Source organism: Haliotis cracherodii, unplaced genomic scaffold, assembly GCF_022045235.1.
Source record: "Haliotis cracherodii isolate W230 unplaced genomic scaffold, xgHalCrac1.p SCAF_11, whole genome shotgun sequence".
NCBI lineage: Eukaryota > Metazoa > Mollusca > Gastropoda > Lepetellida > Haliotidae > Haliotis > Haliotis cracherodii.
Window position 1 is genome coordinate 39695314 of NW_027266266.1, and position 17283 is coordinate 39712596.

Sequence of the window (17283 nt, forward strand, 5' to 3'; positions counted from 1 at the left end):
CAGTGGTGTGACCTGTTTGGTTTAGTGTGTCATCGTACCCCAGTGGTGTGACCTGTTTGGTTTAGTGCGTCATCATACTTCAGTGGTGTGACCTGTTTGGTTTAGTGTGTCATCGTACCCCAGTGGTGTGATCTGGCTGGTTTAGTGTGTCATCGCACCCCAGTGGTGTGACATATTTGGTTAAGTGTGTCATCGTACCCCAGTGGTGTGACCTGTTAGGTTTAGTGCGTCATCGTTCCTCAGTGGTGTGATTTGTTTGGTTTAGTTTGTCATAGTACCCCCAGTGGGTTGATCTGGCTGGTTTAGTGTGTCATCGCACCCCAGTTGTGTGATCTGGCGGGTTTAGTGTGTCATCGTACCCCAGTGGTGTGATCTGGCTGGTTTAGTGTGTCATCGCACCCCAGTGGTGTGATCTGGCTGGTTTAGTGTGTCATCGTACCCCAGTGGTGTGATCTGGCTGGTTTAGTGTGTCATCGTACCCCAGTGGTGTGATCTGGCTGGTTTAGTGTGATCGTACCCCAGTGGTGTGACCTGGCTGGTTTAGCGTGTCATCGTACTCCAGTGGTGTGATCTGGCTGGTTTAGTGTGTCATCGTACCCCAGTAGTGTGATCTGGCTGGTTTAGTGTGATAGTACCCCAGTGGTGTGACCTGGCTGGTTTAGTGTGTCATCGTACCCCAGTGGTGTGATCTGGCTGGTTAAGTGTGTCATCGTACCCCAGTGGTGTGACCTGGCTGGTTTAGTGTGTCATCGTACTCCAGTGGTGTGACCTGTTTGGTTTAGTGTGTCATCGTTCCCCAGTGGTGTGACGTGGCTGGTTTAATGTGTCATCGTACCCCAGTGGTGTGATCTGGCTGGTTTAGTGTGTCATCGTACCCCAGTGGTGTGACCTGGCTGGTTTAGTGTGTCATCGTAACCCAGTGGTGTGACCTGTTTGGTTTAGTGTGTCATCGTTCCTCAGTGATGTGAGCTGGCTGGTTTAGTGTGTCATCGTACCTCTGTGGTATGATCTGGCTGGTTTAGAGTGTCATCGTTCCCCAGTTGTGTGCTCTAGCTGGTTTAGTGTGTCATCGTACCCCAGTGGTGTGACCTGGCTGGTTTAGTGTGTCATCGTAACCCAGTGGTGTGACCTGTTTGGTTTAGTGTGTCATCGTTCCTCAGTGTTGTGACCTGGCTGGTTTAGTGTGTCATCGTACCCCGGGGTTGTGATCTGGCTGGTTTAGTGTGTCACCGTACCCCCAGTGGTGTGATCTGGCTGATTTAGTGTGTCATCGTACTCCAGTGGTGTGATCTGGCTGGTTTAGTGTGTCATCGTACCCCAGTGGTGTGATCTTTTTGGTTTAGTGTGTCATCGTGCCCCAGTGGTGTGACCTGTTTGGTTTAGTGTCATCGTAACCCAGTGGTGTGACCTGTTTGGTTTAGTGTGTCATCGTTCCTCAGTGATGTGAGCTGGCTGGTTTAGTGTGTCATCGTACCTCTGTGGTATGATCTGGCTGGTTTAGTGTGTCATCGTACCCCGGGGTTGTGATCTGGCTGGTTTAGTGTGTCACCGTACCCCCAGTGGTGTGATCTGGCTGATTTAGTGTGTCATCGTACTCCAGTGGTGTGATCTGGCTGGTTTAGTGTGTCATCGTTCCTCAGTGTTGTGACCTGGCTGGTTTAGTGTGTCATCGTACCCCAGTGGTGTGATCTGGCTGATTTAGTGTGTCATCGTACCCCAGTGGTGTGATCTGTTTGGTTTAGTGTGTCATCGTGCCCCCGTGGTGTGACCTGTTTGGTTTAGTGTGTCATCGTACCCCAGTGGTGTGATCTGGCTGGTTTAGTGTGTCATCGTACCCCAGGGGTGTGATCTGGCTGGTTTAGTGTGTCATCGTACCCCAGTGGTGTAATCTGGCTGGTTTAGTGTGTCATCGAACTGCACCGGTGCCCGTTGGCTGGTTAATTGTATAAAAGAACCGTAGTGAACCACATGTCATATTGCTGTATGTCTCTTCCCCCATGGGGATTCTTGGTTAGAAAAGGTCCACGGTAGCATATACCCACGAAAAGACGAAATGGCTCGGGATGGATTTGCAGACATAACATATAGTTGGAAAATTGCTTAGTGCGATGCAAAACAATGTTTTTCACTCCAGACATTGAAAATGCTGACCGAGGTCAAAACAACTACAACATTGCATTTGTGTGTGTTTAGCATTCTTCTAACATTGGACCAGTTCTTAAACATATAGGTTGACTGACTGAATGTGTATGGAAACTATTTCATGATTTCCTAAAACTACTAATACGTTTAAGATGTAGTATTCAAACCTTTATTACTTGTGAAGATCCAAGGTCTGACACACTGCTACACCTGTAGACTTGTGAAGATCCAAGCTCAGACACACTGCTACACCAGAAGATTTGTGAAGATCCAAACTCTGCAAACTGCTACACCAGAAGATGTGTGAAGATCCAAGCTCCGACACCCGTGCACTCTACACCTGTAGACTTGTGAAGATGCAAGCTCTGACACACTGCTACACCTGTAGATTTGTGAAGATCCAAGCTCTGACACACTGCTACACCTGTAGACTTGTGAAGATCCAAGCTCTGACACACTGCTACACCTGTAGACTTGTGAAGGTCCAAGCTCTGACACACTGCTACACCTGTAGACTTGTGAAGATCCAAGCTCTGACACACTGCTACACCTGTAGACTTGTGAAGATCCAAGCTCTGACACACTGCTACACCTGTAGACTTGTGAAGGTCCAAGCTCCGACACACTCTACACCTGTTGACTCGTTACGCTGTAACACCTGATTATACCTAACATAGACAGCGTTATAATAACACGGCTGCGAATGATCTGTCATGAATTTGTTGGACAGACTGAGTGATTCTGAAAAATAGCGTTGTAGAGTCGACTCAAGAAGCTGGCAGCTCTGGTCTACTGCAACATCCGATTGTCAACTCAAGTAGATGGCTGCTCTGGTCTACTGCTACACCCGATTGTCAACTCGAGTAGATGGCTGCTCTGGTCTACTGCTACACCCGATTGTCAACTCAAATAGATGACAGTTCTGGTCTACTGCTACACCCGATTGTCAACTCGAGTAGATGGCTGCTCTGGTCTACTGCTACACCCGACTGTCAACTCGATTAGATGGCAGCTCTGGTCTACTGTTACACCCGATTGTCAACTCAAGTAGATGGCTGCTCTGGTCTACTTCTACACCCGACTGTCAACTCAAGTAGATGGCTGCTCTGGTCTACTGCTACACCCGATTGTCAACTCGAGTAGATGGCTGCTCTGGTCTACTGCTACACCCGATTGTCAACTCAAATAGATGACAGTTCTGGTCTACTGCTACACCCGATTGTCAACTCAAGTTGATGGTTGCTCTGGTGTACTCCTACACCCGACTGTCAACTCAAGTTGATGGCTGCTCTGGTCTACTGCTACACCCGACTGTCAACTCAAGTAGATGGCTGCTCTGGTCTACTGCTACACCCGATTGTCAACTCAAGTAGATGGCTGCTCTGGTCTACTGCTACACCCGATTGTCAACTCAAGTAGATGGCTGCTCTGGTCTACTGCTACACCCGATTGTCAACTCAAATAGATGACAGTTCTGGTCTACTGCTACACCCGATTGTCAACTCAAGTTGATGGCTGCTCTGGTCTACTTCTACACCCGACTGTCAACTCAAGTTGATGGCTGCTCTGGTCTACTGCTACACCCGACTGTCAACTCAAGTACATGGCTGCTCTGGTCTACTGCTACACCCGACTGTCAACTCAAGTAGATGGCTGCTCTGGTCTACTGCTACACCCGACTGTCAACTCAAGTAGATGGCTGCTCTGGTCTACTGCTACACCCGATTGTCAACTCGAGTAGATGGCTGCTCTGGTCTACTGCTACACCCGATTGTCAACTCGATTAGATGGCTGCTCTGGTCTACTGCTACACCCGATTGTCAACTCAAGTAGATGGCTGCTCTGGTCTACTGCTACACCCGATTGTCTACTCGAGTAGATGGCTGCTCTGGTCTACTGCTACACCCGACTGTCAACTCGAGTAGATGGCTGCTCTGGTCTACTGCTACACACGACTGTCAACTCGAGTAGATGGCTGCTCTGGTCTACTGCTACACCCGATTGTCAACTCAAGTAGATGGCAGCTCTGGTCTACTGCTACACCCGACTGTCAACTCGAGTAGATGGCTGCTCTGGTCTACTGCTACACACGACTGTCAACTCGAGTAGATGGCTGCTCTGGTCTACTGCAACACCCGACTGTCAACTCAAGTAGATGGCAGCTCTGGTCTACTGCTACACCCGATTGTCAACTCAAGTGGATGGAAGCTTTGACCTGTAGATGTAAGTCTAGGATATTGTTTAGCGGAAAATTCGCAGAAAAGTCTCGCCCACCCTATCTTTAGCCAATCAGGAAACATTAGTCAGCTCGTAGGCGTGTCCTAATTGTTTTTAGACTAACATTAAGGCAAATATATTGGGTCCTCACAAGTGATGGTGAAGAAATTATCATAGATTAAATAACAATTAAAATAAAAACATTCGTTAGTTCGAAAGACAAGAGATTCCAGTCAGATTCGTTGTTTTACAAGACAATCACAAGATTCAAATAACAATAACTACCTAAGTTTGAAACAGCTGATTAGGGGGCGGCATCACAACAGAATGTATTAATGTGACGTCATCATTAGCTTCACAATGTGCTTGGTGACGTTGTAATCGTGGTGTTCGGATTGAAACTAATCATGCAATTCTGGTGCTATTTTCTCTAGGGGGAAACACTTAATGTTTGCTTTCATCTAATCTATGTGAATACAGTATGTGTAAAATACAATGTTTGCATATACCCCGCTTCAAAATTGAATTACCAGTGACAGAGCTGCATGCCACATCAAGTAAATAGTGATAATCGAGTGTTCTTTACACCCAGAGTAAGGTGACCACGTGTCACCCGCACCACTGATTACGTAGTGATAACACAGTAAATGTATACTTGTAGCTCACGCCAGCAATCCAGTAGCAGAACACGTGGTGATACACTGAGGGGCACACGTACACATCCGTCTAACGGACAGGGACTTCTCAAAGGATTTTGTACACTTCTGAAGATGACCACTTTTAAATGCCTTGCCTGGTCCCTTACATGTACCTCCCTGGTCTACTTTTGTAACTGCGAGGACAGCATTGCGTCTGTTATAGAGAGACTAGACCAGTTTGAAGAGGAACTGCTTGATAACAAGGATGATATGATCCGTATGGAAAAAAGGATATTAAATATCATAAATGGCGCAAAGACATCATTGAGAGCTGAGTTAAAGGAAAACATAGGGGATAAAGTGAGAGAAGCCATGGCCGAGATTCTACAAGGAGAGTCTCTTCAAGACATGGTGAAAACTCAGGTTGTCTCTGAATTGAGACATCTGAAACAGGGCTACCATCAGATGAAGAGGCAGATACATCATGTCTCCAAAGAACTCAAAGACTTCCAGGACGAGACGAGCGTATTTCATGAAACTGTCCTGAAGAAGGCACGGGTTGGGAATCGAGAGAACTCCAGTGACGTCAGTGTCAAATACAGACACAGGCTGGAAATAGAACTACAGAAGTGTGAGGTTACCACTGCTGATCTCAAGGCTGACATCAAGCGATGCATGACATTGAATGAGACGTGTCAGTTCCCAAAACAAAAACATAAAACAACGTTTACTGTACATCATGCTTCCCCAGCAACTCAAAATGATACCTCTACATCCGGGTCACCTGTGTTGACATCGTTAATGACGACACAAAGGCTACCTGTGTCTACAACGTCAGTGACCACACAAGGACGACAAGAGGAGAGAAGTAGGATTCTGATTGCTCCACGTTGGTCAAGCACCCAGCATCAGTTCCGTCAACTCAACATTCACAGTAACTCCCTCAGTGTCTATCAGTATCTCACCATGAAGAATGTGTTATCTGTTGCCTATGTAGCGAAGACAAGGAAACTTCTGATTGGACTTAACAACCCTCGTAAGATCGTATCATCTGCCCTTGATACAAGTCACGTGACAGTTCTCAGAGAAGGTGTACAGACATATGGTATGGCAGTGGATGAAGAACGTGACATTGTGTTTATGACAACAGACTTCCCACGACATTCAATCAGCCGCATGTCTACACAGGGGAAAGACTTTACAACCATCGTTAACTTGTCCAACTACGGAAATTGGCCAAGCGGAATTACACTTGACAATAAGCGAAAGAAGATATATGGGTGTAATGGCGGGAAACTGTTCATGGTGACATATGATGGTCAAGGTCTGGCAACATTAGCCACAGGAAATGGCATGTATGCTGTAACCCTAGATCAGACAGCTGGTGTGTTGTATTATAACAATGATAAGAAACTGATGAAGATGACCGTGTCCAATAATGTGAGTACAGAGGTGACCACACTGACCGCTAGATCCTGCAACATGAGACTGTATAGAGGCACCATCTACTACGGTGGCTGTGGTCCTCCAATTGTCGGTGCAGTTGATGTGACATATAACACTTTAGAATATACTCTCCAGTCAGTAGGCATGGAGGGGGTTGATCATGTGCATCTATGTTTGATTCCCTGAATTCTATAATGGCTATTCCTACATGAATTTGTAAAATACTCGATTTGGATAGTTCAGCCAGAGATTTCAAATCACAATAGCCCCCTCTGATTGAAACAGATCTCAACCATTACCGGGTGGCATTTTGAAATAATGATAAATTTTTGTTTAATTTTGGTTACTTCTATATTCAAACTGAAGAGGTTCGATTATTCAAAGCATGTGGTACAATAGAGGTTGCAATAGATGAAGGAAAACAATAGAAATCGCAAGGCTTGATCCTTTAAATTATGGGTGCCACCTATATGTTAGCTTACGAAAAGCATAATAATGTCAATACACATCATTATACTCAGTCTACAGGGTAAAAAGGTGATAGTCCACTGGCGTTTCCTTAATCCAGACTGAAAACCCACTCAAAACACCGAACTCAACAATGCCGCTTCACACACACACAGACACACGCACGCACGCACGCACGCACGCACGCACGCACGCACACATACACAATAACATACACACACGTGCACACACATAGACAATAACACACACACACACTAACACACACACACACACACACACACACACACACACGCACATGTGTGTTTAGCATTCTGATAAATGGCACTTCCAGTTCTCAAATAAAATATTACTACTGACTTTAGCGTGAAGGAAAACCGCTTTTGGAAGTCATTAAATTACCATGAATAATTCGTAAGCTGTTCACCTCAACGCCACGTGAGTCCCCTGGCTCAAGTGCTCTAGTTGCTATATGATTAAGGACAGGATCATTGCTTGCTCGCGTAAATCACCACATTTGGTTGTGTCCAGTAGTTTCCTCTATTTGCTGCACGTAAGTAGCCTGTCAGTTTATGTACACGGTATGAGTTTAAAGTCTTTGATCTGCTGAACCTAAAGCTCAGCTATGTGTGACGATCTCACGGGAACAACAACATCATAGGTAATCCCCTTGATGCAGCAAACACGGTGGTCCTCAGACCCACAACACTGAACAACATGTGTGAACTTGGCAATGGGAATAGCAGGATGGTGCTGTGCTTAACAGCATATGGTACGATGTATTATACTCTCAGGGTCATTAGCCAGAATAATATTATTTATGTCCTGTTAGTCCTGCTGCCAATGCATTGCTTAATTATTTGTATAATTGTTGTTACACATGCATGGTGTCATGTTCACAGGCAATGAACATAGGTGTACATGCAGCCTATCTCATTCCGTGAAGGAAAAACTTGAATGAATGTTAACATTTCTCGTAATGTCTACCATCAAAGCTAAACAGTTGGAAATGAGCATGTGTGGCAAGATACATAAATAAAGGTTTGCTAATCCCAATCAGCCTCCCGAAGAAGAGAGGAGCATAAGCTTGAGGCAATGTATTCTTGCTGTAGTTTCGCAGTAAGTAATCACATACCGTGTGATGAAAAACTATCGAATGGGATCAAGAGCATGTTTGCCCAATTCTGCACATTTTACAATGGCCATGAGAACAAATGCCTCGTCCCTGGAACAAAGTGTTGTGTTTCAGTAACATGTGCCCCTTGCATAGTGTCCAAGATGTGGTACAGCAAGACCTTCACCTCATGCACGCATTGCAAGTCGGACGGGGACAGCGGAAGTAATTACTGAATGTCTTCCTGTACATTTGTGTTTCTTTATCATGACGAATGTGTATATTCTAGATTCCGCTTGAATAGATTCCCACAAATAAACCACTGAAAGGTTGACACAATTTGTGCTGTTCGTACGAAAAAATATCCTTATGATACAAATTGGTTTGTCTTTTAAAATGTCAACACATGTTGTACAACCTTCCTGAAGGAGTGAACTCTGGCATCGTCAACACCACTAGGAACTCCTGCTTACGGCACTCTTTTTGTCCATCATGGCAAGATGGAGTTTTCTCTGCCTGTCATCTTAATTATACTTACAAGTTCACGTTTTCTGCTGATATTCACCAATATACGTAATGTTTACTTTGAAAATAATACTTCTCAAATCATTAGTGCTATTCAGGGACTGTGACAACCGATAAATAACATTTGCCACTTATAAATACGAGCGTCGTCAGAAGGAGTGAGTTGAGGGAGCGACTGAGAAAGATCTTTCATCCAATTGTGCTTTAGTGGTAAATTTGAAAAACAACAACATTTGATCGGCAGAGAGTAGATTGCAACTAGCCTTGTGAACTGAAAGTAGAGTTTAACATATTGTGGATACTGTGGATCATGAATGATGTTGAACTTCATCCGTTGTTTAAATGGCAGCCAATGAAGACTTTACAGTATGGGTTTGATGTGTTCTTCACATGCTGCAATTGGATAATTGCAGATACACCGTGTGACAAACCATTGTTAGGCACCGTTGTTTCTCCCTCTGATTATTATGATTCTAACAAACGTCATGTATTTCTGGGTTTAAATAAAAACGAACAACATATCACGTTTTCATGGAGGCGTTTTGACTAGAGTTTGCAGCCATTTTAATGTGTGGTCATTTTGAGCTGTTACCGCCATTCATACTTTTGTATAGATGAAGACACACTGCGTTAGATGCGTCTAACAGGCGAATAGACACACGATAGTAACACTGTTAATAACTTCTCAGTAGTAATTCAATATACAACAGACATGATCTAAATACACAGAGGTATTAAACCTTGACACAGGCACACGTTGCCAGGACTTCAGCCTTGATAGCTCAAACGACATTGGTTCAAACTAGTAGTTGCTTACCAACCTTCTGTCTTCACAGTTTGACAACGGCTCCGATCTTTGAACTTGTAGTGGGGACATCCACGGTTGTGCGAACCAAGTTCGGGAATTTTCTCATTTGAAATATTGCATAAGCTGTATATAAGTCAATATATATAATTCAAGCGTGGACGGGACATTCACCCCAAGCGTCCAGCCAAGGCTCTAAGTTTGTTTGTTAAGAAACTTTAGTCCGATGCTACCGATTAGGATTACATGAGTTATAAGACCATCATGTGGTTATTTAGTCACCACCTTAAAGGAACATAAGCCATAAAATTACAAGGGGTGGTCCCTCTTGGCCTTGTAGGGCTTTTGTTGACGGAATAGTTTGTTTTTTTTCTTCTCAATCATTGTCTTAAGGCATACTGGAATAACGTGCACATATGTACGTTACATAAAAAAGAATTGAGGTTACTAAAATATTCAAATTATGCTTGAAAATATATATTGGAATAACGGAGACTGTGGTGTCATCTTTTGTGTCGCAGTGAGCCGTGTGATGACGTAATAGTGGGGTGTTCCCTGGAACTAAACAATGCAAGGCGAGCGTTGTTTTCTTTCGGAGTGACCACTTAATGGTTGACTGCTACTTATACATGTGAGTAAAATACAAGTAACATTCAACGTTTGAATATGTACTACGACGTACCTAAATCACCAATAATAGCGATCCATGTACATGCTAAATCAGGTAAATGGTGACAACCGAGTATTCTTTACACCCAGGAGATGGTCTGTATGTTTGACCTGCAACACTGATTACGTTGTGATAACCCAGTAAATGTATACTTGTACCTTCCACCAACTAATCTGACGCAGACCACGTTGTTTCCTACCGAAGGGTACACGTGCACATCACTCTAACGGACAAGGGCATCTTACAGTATAGTGTACAGTGCCAAAGATGGCCGAGTTTAAACACCTTTCATGGTTGCTGATATGGACTTACCTGACCTGTGTTTGTAACTGCCAGGACAGTATTGTGTCTGTCATACAGAGACTGGACCAGTTTGAGGAAGATCTGTTTCATAACAAGGAGGACATGATCAATATGGAGAAAAGGATACGAAATATTATAGTTGGTTCAAAGACAGCATTGAGGGCTGAATTAAGAGAAAACATATGGGATCAGGTGAGAGAAGCCATGGCCGAGATTCTAGAAGGAGAGTCTCTTCAAGACATGGTGAAAAGTCAGGTCGTCTCTGAATTGCGGCATCTAAAACAGGGCTACCATCAGATGAAGAGGCAGATGCGTCATGTCTCCAAAGAACTAAAAGACTTCCAGGACGAGACGAGCGTATTTCACCAATCTGTCCTGAAGAAGGCACGGGTAGGAAATCGAGACAACTCAAGGGACGACTGTGTCAGAGACAAACGTAGACTGGAAATAGAACTACAGAAGTGTGAGGTTACCACTGCTGATCTCAAGGCTGACATCAAACGCTTGATGACATTGAATGAGACGTGTCAGTTCCCAAAACAAAAACAGAAAACAACGTTTACTGTACATGATGCTTCCCCAGCAACTCAAAATGATACCTCTACATCCGGGTCACCTGGGTTGACAACGTTAATGACGACACCAAGGCTACCTGCGTCTACAACGTCAGTGACCACACAAGGACGACAAGAGGAGAGAAGTAGGATTCTGATTGCTCCACGTTGGTCAAGCACCCAGCATCAGTTCCGTCAACTCAACATTCACAGTAACTCCCTCAGTGTCTATCAGTATCTCACCATGAAGAATGTGTTATCTGTTGCCTATATAGCGAAGACAAGGAAACTTCTGATTGGACTTTACAATCCTAGTAAGATCGTATCATCTGCCCTTGATACAAGTCACGTGACAGTTCTCAGAGAAGGTGTACAGACATATGGTATGGCAGTGGATGAAGAACGGGACATTGTGTTTATGACAACAGAAGTCCCACTATATTCAATCAGCCACATGTCTACACAGGGGAAAGACTTTACCACCATCATTGACTTATCCAAGTATAGAGGCATTCCAAGGCAACTAACTCTTGACACAAGGAGAAAGAGGATATATGGGTATAATGGTGGGAAACTGTTCATGGTGACATATGATGGTCAAGGCCTAGCAACACTAGCCACAGGAAGTAGCATGTTTGCTGTAACCCTAGATCAGACAGCTGGTGTGTTGTATTATAACAATGAGAAGAAACTGATGAAGATGACCGTGTCCAATAATGTGAGTACAGAGGTGACCACACTGACCACTAGTCCCTGGAACATGAGACTGTATAGAGGCACCATCTACTACAGTGGCCTTTCTTCTCCAATTGTCGGCGCAGTTAATGTGGCATATAACACTTCACCATATACTCTTAAGTCAGTAGGCATGGATGGAGTTAGTCGTATTCTTCTATGTTTGGTTCCCTGAATTCTATTAAGATATTCTTCAACGAATTTGAAAATATTCGATTATGATTGGTCAATCAAAAACTTCAAGTCACATAACCACCTCTGACTGAAACAGTTGATATAATGACTGCCTAACCTCGGAAGTTAACATTTATAAAACAAAACTTCTTTCTGAATCATCGTCGGTAGGCATTTTGAAATAATGAGATAAAAACACATATACTCACAATGCAGACTTTCGGTTAATACAACTTTCAAAGTATGTGTGATAATAAATGTATCGACAAAAAGTGTATTTCAAGTTTCGAGGACGACAACTCTTACTCTACTACAGTGGATTCTGTTCTCCAATTGTCGGAGCAGTTGATGTGACACATAACATTTCAGCATAAACTCTCAAGTCATTAAGCATTGATGGAGTTGATTATTAGGCCTCTGAGCCGAAAGGCTTGAAGCCCTATTGTAATCGGCTCAAAGACCAAGGGCAGACAGCTGAAAAACAAGTAATTCTGTAAACTATATTTTGCCCTATTGCTCCAAAACCGCTTGTCCGTTTACTTTTAAACTTTGCATGTGTCTGCTGCTAGGGGTGGTTGACATTATTTGTTCTTTGACTTAGGTCATTGGTTACTTGGTTTGGCAGCCATATTGGATTCAAAGTATTCACAGTTTTTTTTGGTACCTGTACCTGTCTCCTCTGAATCCATTGCATGAGATGCATTCAAACCTTCTTAGAATTGTCTCCATACACAACGGAATAAATTGTCTTAACCGAGTTTGGATATGTTTTTTAGTTGCGCCTATATTAGATTTTGATTTTGATGATTTTTTTCACCGAAATTTTACTTTAAAGATCATATCTTGTAAGGTTGTTGACAGTAACTATTGCAAGTTTACATGAGTGAGTGAGTGAGTTTGGTTTTACGCCGCTTTTAGCAATTTTCCAGCAATATCACGGCGGGGAACACCAGAAATGGGCTTCACACATTGTACCCATGCCGGGAATCTTCGGCGTGACGAGCGAATGCTTTAACCACTAGGCTACCCGACCGCCCCAAGTTTACATGAAGTTAATATGCCATATGCATCTCATTGTTTGTTCTTGGTGGCATGCTAAAAGTAGCATCGCTTGGTGGTGACATTTGATTGATATTGGGACACCCCTGGAACACGCCAATTTCGTAGCGGCGATGTCCTGCAAACGGTGACTATCTTTTGACAGAGTTGGTACAAACAAACCCTTTGTGGATTCGAACATGTTCGAGGTCGAAATGGGTTAAGAACAGACTTGGACACACCAGCACGCGACAATTTCGTAGCGGCTATATCCTGCAAGTTGTGCCTACATGTGACTTATTTGGTACAAGGAAACCCCTTTGAGGTTTCGAACATGGACGTTTGTGCGCAGTTACTTGGAGCCCGCCATTGCTGTTTGCAGCTTTAATTCTTTTTCTGTGTTTTCTGTGTTTTCTGTGTTGCTATTCTTCAACGAATTTAGAAAATATTCCATTCGGTTTGGTGAATCAAAGGCTTCAACCATTCCTAATTGAAACAGCTGACATAATCACCGCCTAACCTAGGGGGCTCACATTTATATGACAAAACTTCTTTCTCAATCATTGTCGATAGACATGTTGAAATAATAATATAAACATCATAGGTTCACAATGCAGACTTTGAAGAATGTGTGACAATATCGTGTGACATGTATCGACAAAAAGTGTATTTCATGTTTTGGGAATGACAACGAGCTTTAAACCTATAAATAGGCTTACGAAGTAGCCATGCCGTTCCCTTTCAATGCCTGAAGTATATGCTAGAAATGTATAAGAGGTCTAACAACAATGTTTGAGTATATTCAGAGCCATTCTTTGTTTCCTTAATTCAAATCGAAAACCCACCCAAATAAACCCACTTCACTCTGTATCTTCGCTTACATCATTTTCAATTTTTTCGATGTCCAGCTGGGTGACCTGTACGTTTAACCGCATTTTACATTTAAATGTGGGATCAAACGTGCAGAGTTAGGTTTCAAATGTTAAATTTAGTGGTGTTAAATATACTGGTGACTCAGGACGTGTATCTGCTAATTTTCCATGTTCACTGTTAGTCTTTTATACATCTATAACTTATTGGGCTGGTTTCGTATGTTGGCAATAAAGTTTCTAGAATAAATACAATTATAGCACTCGGGTATGGTGTGTCAAACACGATTCCAATGAATGACGGATGTTGTCACTCTTTGGAATCTGATTTTTAGATCATAGATTTGAGATAGAATTCAATTCAGGTTCCAAAAGGTCAATGATATGCACTGTAAGATCTTATCAATTAACAATTTTTTAACGTTCCATTGCTATTATCTGTGTTTCCAACTTTAACAAAACATTGCTTCTTCACGCAATATCTCGCTAACACTGAGGCAACAACCACTTCATATTCTGGAAACATATACAATAGTTTGTCCAAGAAACAAAATGCAGAAACAAACCTGTCCTCAGATTTTAACCACAAGGATTTTAATTGCACGTTGGGCATGCACATCCTGACAATAATGTGATGTGAATTCATTTTAATTGTTCGGATTTTTATTTTACAGAAATAAATTACGTGTTTTGAAGAATATATTCTGCTTTAAACAAAACTCCCATCTAAAAAATGAAATGGTCGGCCTGAAAAGAGTTCTCTTTTGATTAAGAAGGGTAGAGTTATCTTACCTGTAGACTTAACAATTCAATCAAGTACCGTCATCAATTGATTGAATATCAAACTTGTGGGAAACGGATAAAACGTTCTGTGTGTAAAGGCTGGATATTTTGCCCAAGTTTCGTACACCAGTAACCAAAACATCCTGACCATGTACTTATTATAGAATAAGGTTTGGGGGTTCCATGCACTGGTCTCATGGGTCCCATAGCAATAGCTTTTAGCCAATAGCCTGGGGCTATGGGGTCACATGACAAGGGCTAGTGCCATCCAGGGACCCCTAAACTTTTCAGAAGCCTCTTTCCGTCTGCACTGCCTGAACACCAACATCGCCAGCCATACCTGTTGATATTGTTTTAGGTAAGAGCACCAGCTTCTCTATATGGCAACTAAAGGTCTATTGTATGCAAGTGTGGTATGGTTCAATGCATAGTTTGCAGGACTTAGAATCATTTGCTGCATTTAATTTCATTAAGTCAAGCAAAATTCAAAACAGGTGTTTGGCCACAGGTCCAAGTCATTCTTGCTTTGCCCAAACTGGCAAATGTCACTCTCCTGTGACTGTCAAAAAGTGCACTCAATGGCAAGCATAAATAGCATTTATTTATTGCATTATTTTCTTGTTGGAAAATAACTTTAGTAAGGCACATTTGGGGTTTGGATGTAAGTTTGCTTAATAGATCGGCCAATCAAAATTGCCACCAGCTCATTGCTAAATTCAAAGTTCCAATTATTCCAAAAATTTAATTCTTTCTTTTGATAAATGCACTTATTGCTGACAACAACAGAACTTAGTTGCAAGTTTATTTCAAATTAACAAGTGGCTATCATCGGTCTTGGTTCCCAAGCCATGCGCTCAGTTAAAACACCCTTGTGCCATCTGGAAGTAATTAATTGCTGTCCCCTCACTGACATCTCTTGATGTATATAACATCCATAATACAGGTGTTTACAACTATGACTGGATTTCATGTATTCAAAATGTTCTAAACAATATTGGTTTAAGTTATATATGGTTGTCACAGTCTCCTGTTTCATCTTCCTGGCTCAAAGGAACAGCTCACTCTATTTTAACTGATCATGCTAAACAAACCTGGAGCTCTGAGGTGGAAAATTCCAAAAAAAGTGTAGTCTATTCTCTCTTGAAACCACAATTTGAATTAGAAAATTATCTGACGTCCCTACCCCTAAATAAAGCTATCCCTCTACTTTTATTTCGTACTTCATGCCACCACTTACCAATTGAAAAAGGAAGATGGAATGGGATACCTATTTGTGAAAGCAAATGTAAACTGTGTTTTATTGATGATATTGGAGATGAATTTCACCATATTTTTAAATGTCCATATTTTACTAAAGAAAGAATTTTGTATATCCCATCTACCTACTAAAAGACCTAATATGATTAAATTTCAAAGACTTTTCACTTGTAAAGAGATATCTGTATTAAAAAACCTTAGTAAATTCTGTAAATATGTAATGCAAATTGTAAAATCTTCAGGCTAACCACATATCCGCTATTATAATGTGTATTTTGCTGTCATTTTGTACCTCATATGCCGAGGATCTCGGCCTGAGCGTAATAAAGTTCTGTTCTGTTCTGTTGTGTTCTGTTCTGACCTGCGCGCTGGGCAGCACACATTACCTTCGGCTATCCTCGGCACTCTCCGGCTCTCTTCCGGTTGCATTACAAAATGGCCGCACCGGATGTAAACAAGGCATGGCTCCGTCGTCTGCTTCATGTTTACCTTAACACAGTTTTGCCTACCATACATTGATGTCATCCTATCCTAATGTCTATAAAGTAATAGTAACACATACCAGTGAATACATATAAGATAATTCATCAGGCATTTCGATATTAGTGTAAATTCCAAACTTTGGCTATTTACAGCACATGGACACTTTCTCGTTCTCTTGGCGTCTGGCGTTACGCAATCCAAATGATGCCAAGAGGCTTCGCATTGACCAATATCTAAATATGTATATAACCTCATCTTATTAAATATCAATCCAGTCCTTTTAAACATGTAGTATTTCTACATTGTCGGATTGGTGGTATAAATTATATTTCACTGTGTTTTCCCACTTGATGTGAAAGTGAAGTCACCTTGTCTTCAATACTAATAATATAATGTATTATATTACATGGCCAATAATTTGCCCGCAATCTTAGTAATATAAATCATGTTGTATCCATTTTTAAAATTCCTTTTTAATATGTTGGCTTAAATTGGAGACCCGTGAAGATTCCGGGGTAGAATAGGTCTTCAGCAACCCATGCTTGCCATAAAAAATGACTATGCTTGTCGTAAAAGGCGACTTACGGGATCGGGTGGTCATGCTCGCTGACTTGGTTGAAGCATGTCATCGATCCCAATTGCGCGGATCGATGCTAATGATATAAATCACTGGATTGTCTGGTCTGGTGATTATTTACAGACCGCTGTCATATAGCTGGAATATTGCTGAGTGCGGCGTTAAACAACAAACCAAACCAAACCTTCAAATTGGGCATTCATTCTAGGTAGCCTGAAGTGGTTTACCTACTGGGTGTATTGACATACTGTTGGAGCAAGCCCCATATGGACTAGCACGATCATCCAACAGGCAGTCATACCCCACTTCGCTTAGTCACCTTTCTAGTACAGGCCAGGTATCCTGTCGTGGTCTGATGTATTGTGTTTTAAAACCGTTTTATATAAATATATATATACATATATATACCCTAAATGTGCTAGGGATAAATATTCCCTCATTTTGGGTTTAAATGTATGTTTTCATAATCTTCTTTTGGCCGCTGTTAA

The 17283-nt window shown here is 42.2% G+C and overlaps 2 protein-coding genes across 2 annotated transcripts; both read left to right on the top strand.

The window, feature by feature from the left end:
* The first annotated feature begins 5128 nt into the window (after positions 1–5128).
* LOC139455773 (uncharacterized) lies at positions 5129–6629 on the top strand. The gene has a single exon (XM_071237317.1). It carries the CDS (start codon positions 5130–5132, stop codon positions 6627–6629), a length of 1500 nt encoding a protein of 499 aa, XP_071093418.1. The 5' UTR covers position 5129.
* Positions 6630–10289: 3660 nt separating this feature from the next.
* Positions 10290–11789, top strand: LOC139455775 (uncharacterized). Its single transcript, XM_071237318.1, has one exon. It carries the CDS (start codon positions 10290–10292, stop codon positions 11787–11789), a length of 1500 nt encoding a protein of 499 aa, XP_071093419.1.
* The last annotated feature ends 5494 nt before the right edge of the window (positions 11790–17283 follow it).

Coding starts and splice junctions, on each gene's coding strand:
- LOC139455775 (XM_071237318.1), top strand. CDS start 10,290: ATGGCCGAGTTTAAACACCTTTCATGGTTGCTGATATGGACTTACCTG.
- LOC139455773 (XM_071237317.1), top strand. CDS start 5,130: ATGACCACTTTTAAATGCCTTGCCTGGTCCCTTACATGTACCTCCCTG.